The 15,048-nt window shown below is 41.4% G+C and overlaps 1 protein-coding gene and 1 long non-coding RNA gene across 2 annotated transcripts in view; both read left to right on the top strand.

The window, feature by feature from the left end:
• Positions 1-1,622, top strand: part of LOC109300171 — an 8,976-nt gene extending 7,354 nt beyond the window's left edge. Inside the window, exon 2 of the long non-coding RNA XR_002098150.1 lies at positions 1,139-1,622. This is a non-coding gene — a long non-coding RNA (uncharacterized LOC109300171). The remainder of the gene's footprint in view (positions 1-1,138) is intronic.
• The window catches only part of NBAS (neuroblastoma amplified sequence), a 457,208-nt gene that overhangs the window by 440,440 nt on the left and 1,720 nt on the right, over positions 1-15,048 (top strand). The window contains exon 51 of the mRNA XM_019520763.1: positions 4,684-4,812. Within this exon, the coding sequence (XP_019376308.1) occupies positions 4,684-4,812 (129 nt within the window). The remainder of the gene's footprint in view (positions 1-4,683; positions 4,813-15,048) is intronic.

Raw genomic sequence — 15,048 nt, 5'->3', positions numbered from 1 at the left:
TTTGGTTCCAATGCTGGCCCCTGCCTTTCTCGGGGCTCCCAGGTGTACTCGCCCCTTCTACGGGCGTTATCCGCTCTGTCCCGCGCCCCTGGCGCTATTGCCCCCACTGTGGGCTCTGTCCCGCGCCCCTGGCGCTATTGCCCCCACTGTGGGCTCTGTCCCACGCCAAACCGCACCCGGACTCAGGTGGCACACAGCTGTGCCTGGCCCCCTGACCCTTCTCGGGGTCCTTAGGCCACATGCCTCTCGCGTTCTTGCCCTCGCTGGGGCCTGTCCCCGCGCTACTTGCGCCCGTGGCTCTCTCCGAGCCTGTCCCTGCGCTACTTGCGCCCGTGGCTCTCTCCGAGCCTGTCCCCACGCTACTCGCGCCCGTGGCTCTCTCCGAGCCTGTCCCCGCGCTACTCGCGCCCGTGGCTCTCTCCGAGCCTATACGCCAGCCCTGTCTCGGGCTTTCACCGGCACTGGGGCTCAGGTGGCACGCAGCCGTGCCTGGCCCCCTGACCCTTCTCGGGGTCCTGTGCCCTCACTGGGCTGAGTCCTGCCCTCTCAGGCTGGGGTCTCAACCCCACACCCCGCACCACACCGGTGCCAAGCCGCTGTGCCTTCAGGCACTGCTCTGTGCTCCAAACAGGGCACCCAGGAACCCCCAGACTACTGGGGAGCTCCCGTGAGGCCTCCTCACACCCCTACAGCCTCACCCGGTCCTCCGGTCGATATACACAACAGAACCATAAGCCCACCCGGCTGTAACAAAACAATAAGCCCACCGGCCACAACAAAACAATCAGCCTACCAGCTATAACATAACAATCAGCCTACCGGCTATCACATAAAATCCAGGCCCTCCTGGCTCTCTGGCCAAAGCCTCCCGGTCAGGCTTCTCTCCACCTTCACCATAATACAGCCCTCTGGGTGCTCAAGCTGCACTGCTCGGCTTAGCTCTCCTGCAGAGCTCCTACACCTCAGGCTGCCAGAAGGAAACTGCTAGCCAGGCTCCGTAAGGGCCCAGCCCTGCCCCCTTCTGGTCACCTGACCAACCTGGTTACTCCAGCAACCCGCACCTGAGCTGACCTGGCAATTAGCAGAGGCCCTAATCCCTACTTAGGCACGGGGCACCTGAGTGCCCCCGTGACACCAGGATACAAACCCTAGTCAAATGTCCTGCTGTCAGAAATACAGTTGGAAGAGAAGCTGAAAATAATTTGGTTAGAAAAAGGACCTGAGCGGATGCTGTACATTAACCTCTCCGTTAAGATCCCTAGTAGTAATCAGATCTATATCATTGGTATGTAATGCCCTGCTTTACCATGTTTCCAGTTGTTTATAGATACATAACTAATGAAAGAGATGCGTAACTAGTGAAAAATTATGTCTGTATCTTATCAAGGATTTTGGTTACCAGATTTATTTGTTGTTAGAGACTTAGGATGGCTTCCAGTAAAAACAGATACATTCTAAAAACAGATATAAGTTCCTCATTGTAATGTATTCATTGCGTCCTTGACTAAAATGCATAAACCTCATTGAAGCTGTCACTCATTGGAAGGACTGCTTCTGGGGTAAGTAATAGGTTTGGTTTTCTGTAGTTAATCTGTTTACCTTTAAACCTGGATGGTAAAAAAAAAAAAAAAAATTACCCATTTAAGTAAATTTTTTAATACTAGTTATCTGGTGAATTTTTGGGTCAAGGACTGTCTTTCAATAATCACCTGGGGGTACTAAACATTAAAAGTGTGTCTGCAATAATGTCTAGGTTATAAACTACCGAGTTCACACAAACAGAATGCTGTTGCATTGTGTTATTTCCATGGCGACTGTCAGTAGAAACAAACATTGGGAAGATTCAGAGTGACTGTATCTTAAAACTTAGTCACTGGACAAGACTCGTTTATATGTAAAAAGAATGGCTCGTACTGTAGTAGATCAAGTTCTGTCTTAATATAGACTTCTTTAATTGTTCGGTAATCCATTTATACTGCACAGGACCTCCTTTAAGGACAAACAGGCATGAGGGCGTTTGCCTTTTTGGCTAACTGCAATAGGACTAGATATGTGTTTGGAAATAAATCTGCTACACTGTAATTGTGATGCCAAATTTGTGCTGTATTGTAAAACATATAAATGCCAGTTTCCTGAGCTGTTCTCCAGTGTGAGAAAGAAAGCTGTAGTCCCTACTGACAGTGGTCTGAAGAAAGCTCTAGGCCCTACTGTCAACAATGTTACCCCTCTCAAATTGTGCACTGGCAAAACCATTACAGTTAGAAGCAAGCAGATGTCTCGTTGGGCTGAACACTACTCAGAGCTATACTCACTGGAAAGAAACATCACCAGTGAATCACTGGACTAAATACCAGCTCTACAGGTCATGCTAGAGTTAGACATGGAGCCCACTGTAGAAGAGCTAAGCAAGGCCATTGATTCATTACCAAGTGGCAAAGCTCCTAGAAAAGATGGCATCCCAGCGGAAATTCTCCAGTGCGGGAAAAAAAACATACTATCATATCTTCATCAGTTGCTACTCAAATGCTGGAAAGAGGATGAGGTACCACAAGACATGCGTGAACCAAATATCATCACCTTGTATAAAAATTAAGGAGATAAGGGTGACTGCAGCAACAACAGAGGTATCTCACTACTAAGTATAGCAGGAGAAGCTTTCTCAAGCGTCATCTTGGTGTGCCTAACAACAGCTGGCGAGTTGTGTCTACCCTAAATCTCTGTGTAGATTCAGGGCCAGAACATGAACCGTAGACATGATATTTTTTCTTGCATCAACTTGAAGTGCAGAGAGGAATACTGACCATTGTACATCACCTTCATGGATCTAACCAAAGCATCTGACACCGTCAGCAGAGCAGCCCTATTTGCAGTCCTAGAAAAGATAAGATGCCCACCAATCCTGTTAAGTCTTATTCCTTCCATGACAACTTGAAAGCAACATGAAAGCACATTCCTTCCACAACAACATGAAAACAACTGTTCAGTTTGATGGGTTTGCTTCGGACAGCTTCAAGATAAAAAGTGGAGTGAAGCGAGGTTGTGTTCTTGCCCCTACACTCTTTGAAAACTTCTTCTCGGTACTCCTGAACTGCGTGTTTAAAGATATGGAAGGCAGACTGTACCTTCACAAGATCAGATGGGAAACTTTTCAACCTGTTATGACTCCAGGCAAAGACTAAAGTTAGAAAGGTGCTTATCAGAGGGTAAAGCCATTCCCCTTCCTCTAAAGTTAGAAAGGTGCTTAGTTACCAATGATGCTGCCCTTACAGCCCACAACAAAGACCTACTACAAGAATTCATGGATCTGCTTTGAGGAGCTTGTCAGGCATTTGCTGTCATTATCAGCATAAAGAAAACAGTTGTACTAGGACAGGGAGTTCCACAAGATCCATCAATCACCCTTAATAGGAACCAGCTAGGAGTAGTCCAAAAGTTCAGCTGTCCAGGTTCTACAATAACCACCAACCTCTCACTGGATGAAGAACTTAATGTTCACATTAGAAAGACTGCCACTACCTTCAGCAGACTAACTGAAAGAATATGGAACAACTCAAATCTTACCATCAAGACCAAAATGCTAGTGTACAAGGCTTGCATACTCAGCACTCTCATGTATGGTGGGGAAACATGGACAACTTATGCACATCAAGAGAAAAGGTTAAACATCTTCCACCTGCACTGTTTAAGCTGCATCCTCAGTATCAAATGGCAAGATAAAGTTAACAATGCAGAGGTTCTTCAAAGGGCAAATTTGATAACCCTACTCAGACAGAACCAACTGTGTTGGCTAGGCCATCTGAGCAGATTGCAAGATGGACGCATACCCAAGGACACACTATACAGGGAACTATCAGAGGGAACGAAAGCAACAGGGCACCCGAAGCTTCGCTATAAAGACACATGCAAGCGAGATATGAAGGTATTTGGAATTGATCCCGGCCAATGGGAAACTTTGCCAAGTCATTGGAACGAGTGGCATCATCGTCTCCACCAGGGCATTAATGTCCATGACAGGAATTGGCTCCAACAGCTTGAAGAGAAAAGAGTTGGTAAGAAGCAAGCAGCTCCCAAACCACCCAACCATGACACATACATTTGCAACCACTGCCACAGATCGTGCAAATCTCAAATTGGACTATTCAGTCACATGAGGCACTGCAAACCATCTGCGTCGCAGGCTGCAATATCCACCATCTCTTGCAGACAAAAGGATGCCAATACTAATAATCTCCAGTGTGAAACACTGGGTACAACTTGACAATACTGAACTGTGGTATGAGGAGCTACTCTGCTTCTTCCTTTGTTTCTACCTGATAGAGGCATGTTAAATTTCTTCCTGAACTTTGCAGTACTTCACTGAGCGCAGTAAAAATATTAATCCCACAGATAGCAGCAACTGCTCAGTTCTTTTTTTTAGGAAAACCTGTGAAAGTTTGAATGGTGATACCTTGTCCACCTCACCTATAATATAACAAATATTCCAATTATAACCCTATACTGCGCACTTCTTTAATTTGTGCTTTTGTGTTTCCAAACAGACTTATTGCCACTGGGAAATTCATTTGTTTTAAAGTTTGACTTTCATTTTATACTTGACACAAGACTTTCCTAAACTTTTTATGTGAGTAATGTTACTGAATGTCTTCTGAGATCTGACTGGAGGAATTTTACCTGTGTTTTCAGTGTATAAAGGAATTAAGTTTGCTGCTGCTTAACCAGTCCCTCCTGCTGCCATCCCTGAAATTGCTAGTAGAAAGCAGAGATCAAGATCTTCATGCTGTGGCACTGGAGCAGATAACAGCTGTTGCTAAGGTATGAACTGTTGAATTAAGCATCCTTCATAGTTTCAGGCAATAAATTAGCTCTTTTATCTTCATATAGGAAACTGAGTCTCTTGAGTTACATTATCATTATTAAGATTTTCTAAAGCTATTGTGTCTGCAGCGAGCAATACCATAAGGCTGGTGAGATCATTTGTATTCTCCAGGTGGTAGTTGAAAACTAACAGTATATTCTATAAACTGTCGAGCTACCCCATTGTAATTCACTGTGTTGGAGCAAGAAACTATTGTAGATTTTCATATCCATTTTCACGTTCTAGTTCTTTTTAAAAATTAGTCTCTAATATTCTGTATAAAGTGGCAAATTGATTCTGATAAATTTTGTGTTGTCACTGCTGACATTCCCATAGGTACATTGTGGGATTGTATATTACTCTGACTTTTCCTGAATGGTCAAAAGTTTATCTGATTTTTGGATTCTTCTACAATGTTACATCCATGAGATGTTGGAATAGAGAAACACTGTCTCTGAACATAAACAACTTCCATATTATCTTGCTCTGCGGGCTTTATTTACTGCTGTTACAGGATCTAATTTATACAGGGAGATTTATTTTTAACTTTCCTGAAAATCAGGTCTTTTTTAATCTGATATACATTTCCGTACATAACAAGGGATTTAATTTCCAATCTAAGTGCAAATTTCAGTGTCAGCTAAATTATAGCATTATTACCAACATCCAAAATATCTCTAAATCACAAAGTTCAGTTGATTTCTATTGAGAACATGATGAATTTTATTGTTCAATTTGCGTTAGTCTATAGATAGTTGTGCATACTTTTTTTGTACTTGGATGTTTTTGTGTGTTAACTTAATGTTTACTTATGAATGATTATGTACCTAAGTGTTTGATTCTTCTTGCCTCCCTAAAATAGCATGTGTCTACCATTTATAGAGATAGTAGAGAAGCAATAGTCTCATACAAAGGAAGGATTTCGTCAACGGATCCTGATAAACATAATCCTTGAGATTGATATAGTAGAAGAATCATTGTCATTGAGTCCCAGACTTTTAATATGTTGCATATCACATTGCATATCAAATTGCTAGTTTTGTTCTAACATAAGATTTAGAACCAGAGTAGGATAAAATTCAGAACCATGAATTGTATTAATGAAGAGAGGGATTAATTGCACACCTTATCTTAAATCTAAACTTGGCTCAAAATCAAATTGTGCTTTGAGAGCATCTCTTCAGTCTGTGAATCTGTCTTTCAACTTGTTTAACAGTAGCATTTGTGTACTGGTGAGAATAATATTTTAGCAGGAAAAACCTTGCAGGACCTTCTGCAAAAATTGTTCCAAAAACTTAATCTGCATCCAAAGCAGGTTAAAGAGAGAGTGGGGAGGGGGGAAAAGTAGTGATTTTTTTTTCCCCCCCAAGTCTATATCAAAGGAGGGGGAATGGCTTTACCCTCTGACCATATAACTGCATGGAAGAATTTTATCTCTGTAATGCTTTCCTAACACTTACTGGAAAATCCTATCTATATAACCTCCAATTCTTTCATGGTATTCTGGGGAGATCACTTTGCTGTTTCTGAAAACTTTACAAAAGTATTAAGGGTATAATCCCACCATTTGAGATTATTATTACATTTTAAAGTGAAATCTGCTGTGATCTAACATTCTCTATTGCATTCAGTAATGCTCCAGAAATCCGCTTCACTCTGGGAAAGTATATTCTCTGCTTACATAACTTCAAAAGCAATTGAATTCAGTTTGTTTGGGTTTTTCCTTTTTTATTCTTTTTGGCTGGGGGAGGGGAGCCATGCTTTGGCTTGTTTTTTTTTGCCCCTCCCCACCAAAGCACCAAAGAGCCTGATCCAAGTCATTCATGTCTAGATGGAATTTAGGCAACTAGGTGACAGAAAACTATCCAGATTGTTTTGAAGCACCTAAATTAATTAGCTGTTTCCACTTTGGCCTTAAAAGGTCCCTGGGTTCTTAGACTTTTATGTATGTATGTATGTATTTATTACTAGGTGCTGAGTTCCAGTGCAATCCAGCAGTTCAGTTCAAGGTGCAACGTTGCACCTAGGATCACTGTTACTAAAGAACATAGCAACAATAGTGGTGATGCTCTCTTTTTGCATAATGGCTGGAGCAATCAGCAAGGAAGTGGAGACCTGGGTTTTTTCAGCCCTCGTTAGCCTGACAGGATATAAGTCCACATCACTCGTTCCCAAGAGTGTGCTACCATTGGTGGTAACAGTGATGGTTCTGTGTGTGTGTGTGTGTGTGTGTGTGTGTGTGTGTGTGTGTGTGTGTGTGTAGGAGTCATCTATCTCTCTTTCTCTCTCTCTCTGTATATCTATCGATCGATCCATCGATGGATAGATATCTATATAAAAATGATACTGAAATTCATATAAAAGTAGATGGGTGCATCTACATGTATGCTTTACTGCCATTGACCCATAAGCTCCACAGTAAAGTGTCACTTTCCACACATGCACCGACCGGTATTAGGGTGCAGTAGATTAATTAACCTTGGCATAAGATAGTACTGGGGACAGTACTTTCTTACGGTGGAGTAATTAAGTGTGATGAAACACTTGTCAATGGTGACAGGAGTTGGCTGGGGCATGAGGGTGCTAAGTTCAGGGGCTGTCTGCTGTATGGCTCTACACGTTAGCACTCTCGTGCCTGCCAGCCCCAACACCAACACACAGAGCCCGGGGCTGACCCCCTGAGCCTGCTGCCAACCTGGGGCTGCTCTGCCCCAGCTCATACTGCTGCTGTCCTGGGCGCTTGTGTAGAGAGCTGAGAGCAGCTGACTCCAGCTCGAACTACTCCAGAGTTTATTGTGGCACATTGATTTCACATGTAGATGTATCAGATGTCTATATGTCTCCTCCTATGAGAATTTCTGAAATTTCTATACATTTCTGAGTATCAGCATTTCTGAGATGCTTATAGGAGTAGGTGTACAAACATCTACTCCCATAAGAATCCCAGTGTCATCTTTAACACTTTGTACTAATGTGGCTTCCTCCCAGGAACCACCCCCAAAGATTTTGGCATCTTGAAATGGACATGGTCCTGCTCTCTTTGTAGTTGGTATACACCTAGGTAAAAGTTTGAAGTGCATTCTTTACTTGAATAAGTTGCAAATTGTTGACCTAGTATTATTTTGGATGCTCATTCTTTTCCATTATTTATGAACAACTAAACTGTGGATTTCTTTTTCTCCGTTTGTTGTAGAAGGTCAGTTTGCCTTCTCATGAAATGGGAAATGAACAAATGACATCCAGCAAAGTGAAATCACAGTCTGTTGATTCCCTGACATAGTGTTAGCATAGCTCACAAACATGGCTGTGAGAAAAATAAAGCACTTGCTTGGTGATACAATATATTATTTAGCCATTTGTTGTATGTTTCTGACAGCTTTATGGATGTTTACAGTTAAAAGATGATGCTGAAGTGCTGATGCTCAGAAATGTATAGTCATTGCCTACAATAAAAAAACCAGGCTTTTTGTATGCTTTTCTAAAATTGCACCTCTTGTTGCATAACCTTTTATAAGCTGCCAATTCAGTCTTTCACATATCAGAAATAAGTAGTCTTTCACCCATGAATATGGTGTATAAATAATTAAAAAAAGAAGCTTTCAGTGTAGCCAGTTAAAGTAGCTTATCAATGTCAGTAGGATTTAGAGCCTGCCTTTTAACAGTTGCTTGCGTCTGTGAAGGGCGGGCTCCACTGTTGTCTGCTGTCTCGATTATGTCAGCTTTCAAGCTTAAGACTGATTGTAAGTTCCTAATAATGCAAGCAAATGTTATTGACTGTAGTAATATTATTAAAATAACCCAAATTAAAGGTGCATGTAATCAGCAAAAGTACTACTTGTGACCAAGAGACCCGAGTTGAACTTGAATATTTTTTTCCTCTTTATCTAAAATATTATTTATTAAGCTTAACAACAGTGTTCATTGATGAAGTACTGAGATTCTGGTATTTCAGAACAGAATTTTCAATTTATAATGTTAAAAATTACGAAGAATGAGGCTAGGACAAATTAAGTGGAATTTGTATGTATTTGTCTCTGGCTACCATATTTACCCAAATCCAAGAGGACTTAGAATTTAAGATACCCCACCATTGATAACTAGATTTAATACATGTAAAAATATTTAAATGTTGTAATTGTCCATGCATAGAATCTACTTATTGGAGGGTCATTCAAAATTTGTTCCCCCTCCACTGCCGCAACAAGGGACAGGAAGTAGGGGAGGCAGTGGGGACATTGGTGGTGGGCAGGAGGTGGGAGAGTCAACCAGTCTGACCTCTGCCACCTGTCCCCTCACCACCACTTGTGCCCCCTGCTGCTTGTCCCCCATGTGCATTTGCCTTCCAATCAGTACCTGTCCCCCCCACAGCTTACCCTCCGGCTCCAGCTTTGGAAGGACTCCAGGCCCACTACAGCCTGAGGAACAGCACATGTGCGTACTCCAGCACCAGCCCAGCCATGCAGAAACTGTTGTGATGATGGCAGCTTCAGCTGGGCCCTGGACAGAGTAAATAGCAGAAAAGTAAGCCAGCAGGGCAGAAGCGATACAAAAGGTAGGCAGGTAACAGAGGCAGTGGCAGGAGTGGGGGTGGGGGGAGCGGAGGGGACAGTGGGAGGGAAAGACAGAGCAGAGGCAGTAGGGGGGCATGCAACAGCTGTGACCCTGGTCAGGGCCAGTGTCAGAGCTACACGAGCCATGTAACTTCCCCTCCACCACCTTGTACTCTAATCCAAGGTGGGGGAGAGTTGGCCTCTTAAAAGGGTGGGGGGTCCTCATCTTGGATTCAAGTAAATATGGTCTTTCTGATTGGAGACACCAAAATCATTGCAATCATTCCAGAGATCATTCTTCCCCTTGAGGCTAAGCTCTTGCTCCATTAATGACTCTTCACATGTGATCCAATTTACCAACTTTTCTGTGTTAAAAATCATTTTAGTGAGTTTGTGCATGGCCAGCCAGTGACTGTGTAAACATACCACTTTTCAATTGATCCTGTTGAGTTCTTGATCCATATATGCTCGTTTGAAGGACAAAGCCAGTTTGGGGAGTACAAAACTCATAATTCTGTAGAGAGCAAGACAATTTGGTTCTGCTGGTTCTGGAAAAGGAAACAAGGTGAGTCTAATCATGATGAGGCCATTTACCAGGCAGCAAGAGTCCCAGATTCTGGTCCCAGCTCCCAGGATTGCTTATGAACTTTGCATTAAACCTTCCTTGGATAACATGCATAATCAGCATTGGGAGCAGAGCACTGTAGACCAGCTTCTGCAGTGCCTACCTTTCCCTAAACATCTAAGTTCCCACTGCATAATAGGATTGTGAATTTCCCTTCAGAAGCCAGCACCTAAAAATTAATCGCAACAAGACTGAGCGCTGCCACACCTAAATCTCAGTGGATCTGGGCTCAGATATCTATAGTTCTAATAGCATTAGATACCCTTGCATTGATTTTACTGTATTTTGGTTTCCTATGCAAGGTCATGAAGTTAATATGCTTTGACTTTCTAATAAGATGTTGATGACTTTTAATACCATAGCATCTAGGACCCCTAGCCATGGATGAGGATCCCATTGTGGTAGATGCTATGCAAACATAGAAGTTCCCAGTATAGAGAAAAACAGCACAAAGTGTACTAGTTTGAAAACTCAGCTAGTAATGGAAGCTGTTACCATGAGTCTGTTGGAAGCAGAATGAGAAGAGGAATTCAGATACTCAGCATGAGATGTGGGAATTTAAACTTGAACCCCTTCCAGCTGAGGAGGGCTTATAACCTGTGCAAAAATTGAGCATCATCACCCTGGTGTTGCATTTGAGTCAACACTGGTGTGTGTAGGAGTCCTCTGATGACACCTAATAGGTCAGACCCCTTTGGAGCCTTACACAGAGTTAACATGCCACATCAGCCACAATTTAGATTGCAATACACTGATGCAGATTTTAGGCACCTGGGGGATTAAAGTAAGTGGCACCTAGAGACCTGTAGTCCAAAAGGAGAGCAACTATGAAATATAGGCATTAACCAAACCATTCTGGGTGTGGACCTGATTTCTCATCAGATACTGCTCTTCAGTTTCCACTATGTTTCTGAAATCCTAATTAAACTTATTAGCACTTTGCATAGAAAGAAAGGGAGGGCTCAGTAGCCTTGTATAACATGTTGGCAGGCTGCGGAGTTCATTTGTATCTCTGAGACATTGGCTAGAAATAAAATTATTACAAAGACTTGATCCAGGTTTATGAACAGATCTTCTAACAACTCCAAAGAAATGTGAAAGTAAGCCTTCTCTTCAGGGACTATTTGAAGTTTCGCCTGAGAGAATTTGCAGATCTCCCTTCCCTACATCCCCTCTTGATTTGGGGGGGGAGGGGAAGGGGGGGTTGATTTAATGTATGGTTCTCAGTCATAACCAAGAGTCTTTTGAATATTTTTCTTTGTATGTACTGGGCCCCTGATTTTTGTTTGTGTAAATATTCAACTTGTGTGCTGTATGACATTTTTCGTTAATGTTTGCATATAGGACACATACATATGTACAGTGTTGGCATGCATGTATGTCTGTTTTATGTTTTGTTAAAACCTTTTTTAGCATGAGATTATTTTATTTCCAGGCCTGTCTATTTTCTAAATTCCTGAGATGTGAACTTGTGCAGTGTGTGAAATTGTGCCAACTTACAGTATTTTTTACATAAAGGCCAATCCATTAACAATTGCATAATGGCCTAAAAACTAATTTAAATCTGGCCTTGCATTCACTGTACAATTGGATTTCTGGTCCACCCCATTACTGTAATTACTGTTTGCTTTGTGTAAATCTATAAAATCAAACACTGAAGTGCTGTGTAAGGTTACCTCCTGCCTTTAAACCAAGAACCTAACAGATAACAGCTCAGTAGTTGGACAACACAGGCCTTCAGTGTTAATAAAGGTCTGAGCTATTTGGTACTGCACAATGAACAGTAGTATAGGAGATTTATTTTAAACAGCTGCAGTGTCTTTGAAAAATGAAAAAGCAGTTGATTGCCAGTATCCTTAAACTTCTATTATTTCAGTCATTTCTGATTTGCAAAGTCAGTACAAAACTAAAATTCTGGCTGTAAGCCATGATGTTGGCTACACCAAACATTTTAGTATTCTTAGAGCCCCTCCAGCTGTGCAGGTAAAGGTACATTGGATCTCATGCATGATCTGTTCAATCCACAGGTGCATGGTAGGAGGTGCGATAGTGGGATTGCACATTAGATCCTACCATAGCTTATTGCCAGGGCCGGGGGAGCCCGGGATCATGATCCAAGAAGCAAGCTCCCACAGTTGATCTGGGCTTATAGCTGTGGGGTGCACCGTGTGCTCTGAAGCTGGGAGCCTCATCCACTGGATCTGAACTCCCACTGGGGGGGTGTACCTGGCCATACATTCACTTAATGGGCACACAGGAACCAGCCATAGAGTTATTATGCGGTTTTTGTGGAATAACTTTGTGGCTTATTCCTTTCTTTCTGACACCTTTAATTGCTTTAGCATGTAGCCCAGGTACAACTTAAGATGTAATTAACTGGTTAATTGCACCTGAAGTGTAACATGTGGCAAGGACCTCACAGTTGTTTCTACAGAAACAGAGAATTACCATATGCTTAAAAAAATACTAGATTTGCACTAATAGATTTTTTTTTAACATAACGGCTAATGTAATGGAAAGGAATCAGGAAAAAAACCTCAAGGTTTTTATTTGTTTGTTTATTTTTAAGATTTCAGTGACTAGAAAATAAAAACAAATCTCTAAATGAAGTAAAAGGGAAATGATAATTAAGGGAATTGCATAGTTTCTTCTGTCTCCTGTTTTCTCCATCACCACCTTCTTAAAAATATCTGAAGTTCCCAGGGAGCGAAGTTTTGTAAATAAGCAGAACATAGGAGATGTAATTTTCCTAAAGGTAAAATAAGATGTTTAAAATAAGTTATCAGAGAGTGATTGAACCTGAAGCCTTATTTTATATAGTTTAGGAAATTTACACTCTGGGCATGTGAACATATCTCATCTTTTATCTATTTCTGCTGGGGGGAAAGAGGTATGAGGAGTACTCTATTTTAAACAGGAGCAATTTTTGCTCCCATCCCCTCATTCACAACAGAATCATTTGCTTTTGTTAGTGAAAAAATATCTAAGGACAAAGTTCTGAAAGAATTTTATGGTTTCTCAAGCAAAGGTTCAATTGTGTTGTTTCTTTTTAAAGTCAGTGGTCAAATCTCCCATAGACTTCAGTGATGGTAGGATCTCACGTAGGTTTCTGATGCTCTTTGTGCTTTTGTAGCACTGGAGTGAGCCATGGTGGCAAGCCATATCCAATTCACCAAGTTCGGAAGCAGGTTCAGGTGATTGTTGTTCTGGACCACTGAGGACAATGTCCTTAATAAAGGAATATTTTGTATTTGCTGCCAATTATCTCTGTTGACTGAGAACTGGGGGCAAAATGTTTATGTAATGGAGAATTGGAATATAAACAAAGATACCTATTATGATACCTGAGACGCACAAAAAAAGTCAGCTAACCTTCCAGTTTTATTGCAAGCACAAGGAAACTAAGCCTTGCATTGCATTGGTTAACTAGAGACGTGAGCAAGGCAGACAGAAATGATGGCCAAGGAAATTCAGGTGGTTGTCCTGAAAAAGTCAGGATAAAATGATTTATGATGTTGGTTAGGTCAAAAAATTGTCAAACACCTCCAAGTATGATAGTGACTTGCACTGTTGAGATAACATATGTAGTTGAATCTGTCCACATTGAGCAGTGGCAGAGCTGCGCTGTACCAGATCACTTAAGGAATCAGCATGAATGTCATTACTGACACCTCTTGCTGTACCAGCTGTCAAAATGTGTTAGACAAATGTTCTGGAAAATGGGACAGAGGCTGAGAAGAAGGGAGATAGAGTTTTTAAAAAAATGTTTGGTGAGAAAATCAGCCATCACTTAAACCAAACTATTACATTTAGTATTTTATCTGATGGACTGCATCCAAAAAAGGATGGTTTCTACATGCTTCTTAGAGGCTTCTTTATATAGTGCCAGTATATTAATTTGTTCTGGACATTGAAGACACTTTATCCTACTTAAAGAGCATTATATTTCAAGGACCCTGTTCCTGATTGCCCTGCAAAGTTAAAATAATTAAAAGTTAAAACATGTATTTCTGTAGCTTTATGTGTAGATATAAACCAGATTTTCACAAAAGCTCTGCTCTCATTCAGGCACAAAAAATAGGTTGCCAAAAACTACCAGGGTAGTTTTGGGGCAGTTTTCAAAAGCATCTATGGACCTCATTATTTCTGAAAATCCTGTGCTCCTTTTGGTATTCACAGAGGAGCCTTCCTGAAAATCTCATTGTAACTGCAGATGTTGAGCACTTGAAAATCTGGATCTAAACTCATTTTCAAATTACATCTGTGTAATGCAGATTCAATCTCACCAACGGATTTGCCTGAAAACCTGGTTTACTTTGCAATGTGCCTTTTCAGCTTGGTTGATTCTTATATTAGTAAGAAAGCTTATATTAAGACATAAGATATTGTTAATAAAATATATTCATAAGATATATTCTTATATTAATATCAAGTAGAGAGACTAAGAGAGAAGACAGTTGGTATTTTTTTAAGATCTGTAATAGTTTCTTGTTACCTTAGACATGGTATTTAGCCTCATTGTTTCTTAGTTTGAAATAGCTGTGCAAGAGTTTTTATTAATGGATGTTGTTTTGGAATTTTACATTGAATGAAAAGTTCATAGTGTTAGGGATATTATTGACAAGTTTACACGATTGCTTTTCTAAGGAGTTTAGACTAGATGATTATAATGTTGAGAATTCCTTCTAGCCCTAAAGATTAGGGCTGTGAGACGCTTTGATTTGATTTGGTGAAGATTCGGCGGCTGAATCTCCGAATCTGAATCTAATCAGGAGACCCTTTAATCTCTCCGAATCTAATTAGAACCCTCTAAGTCGATTTGGAGAGATTTGGTGATTTGGACATAGATGCAGATTTAAATGTTTTTTCTGCATATCTCAAGGTAGCAGGTGGCTCATGAATGCTGCGATGGTGGGGCAGATGGCACATCCCACAGGAGCATGGGAGGCTCAGCAGCAGACCCAGAAGTAGACCAGAAGCACTTGCAGGTCTGCCGGGCAGCAAGTGCCCCTCCCCCG

This window comes from Gavialis gangeticus, unplaced genomic scaffold (assembly GCF_001723915.1).
Source record: "Gavialis gangeticus isolate Ggan-Ray unplaced genomic scaffold, GavGan_comp1, whole genome shotgun sequence".
Classification (NCBI taxonomy): domain Eukaryota; kingdom Metazoa; phylum Chordata; order Crocodylia; family Gavialidae; genus Gavialis; species Gavialis gangeticus.
This window is presented reverse-complemented; position numbering and strand designations above follow the sequence as displayed.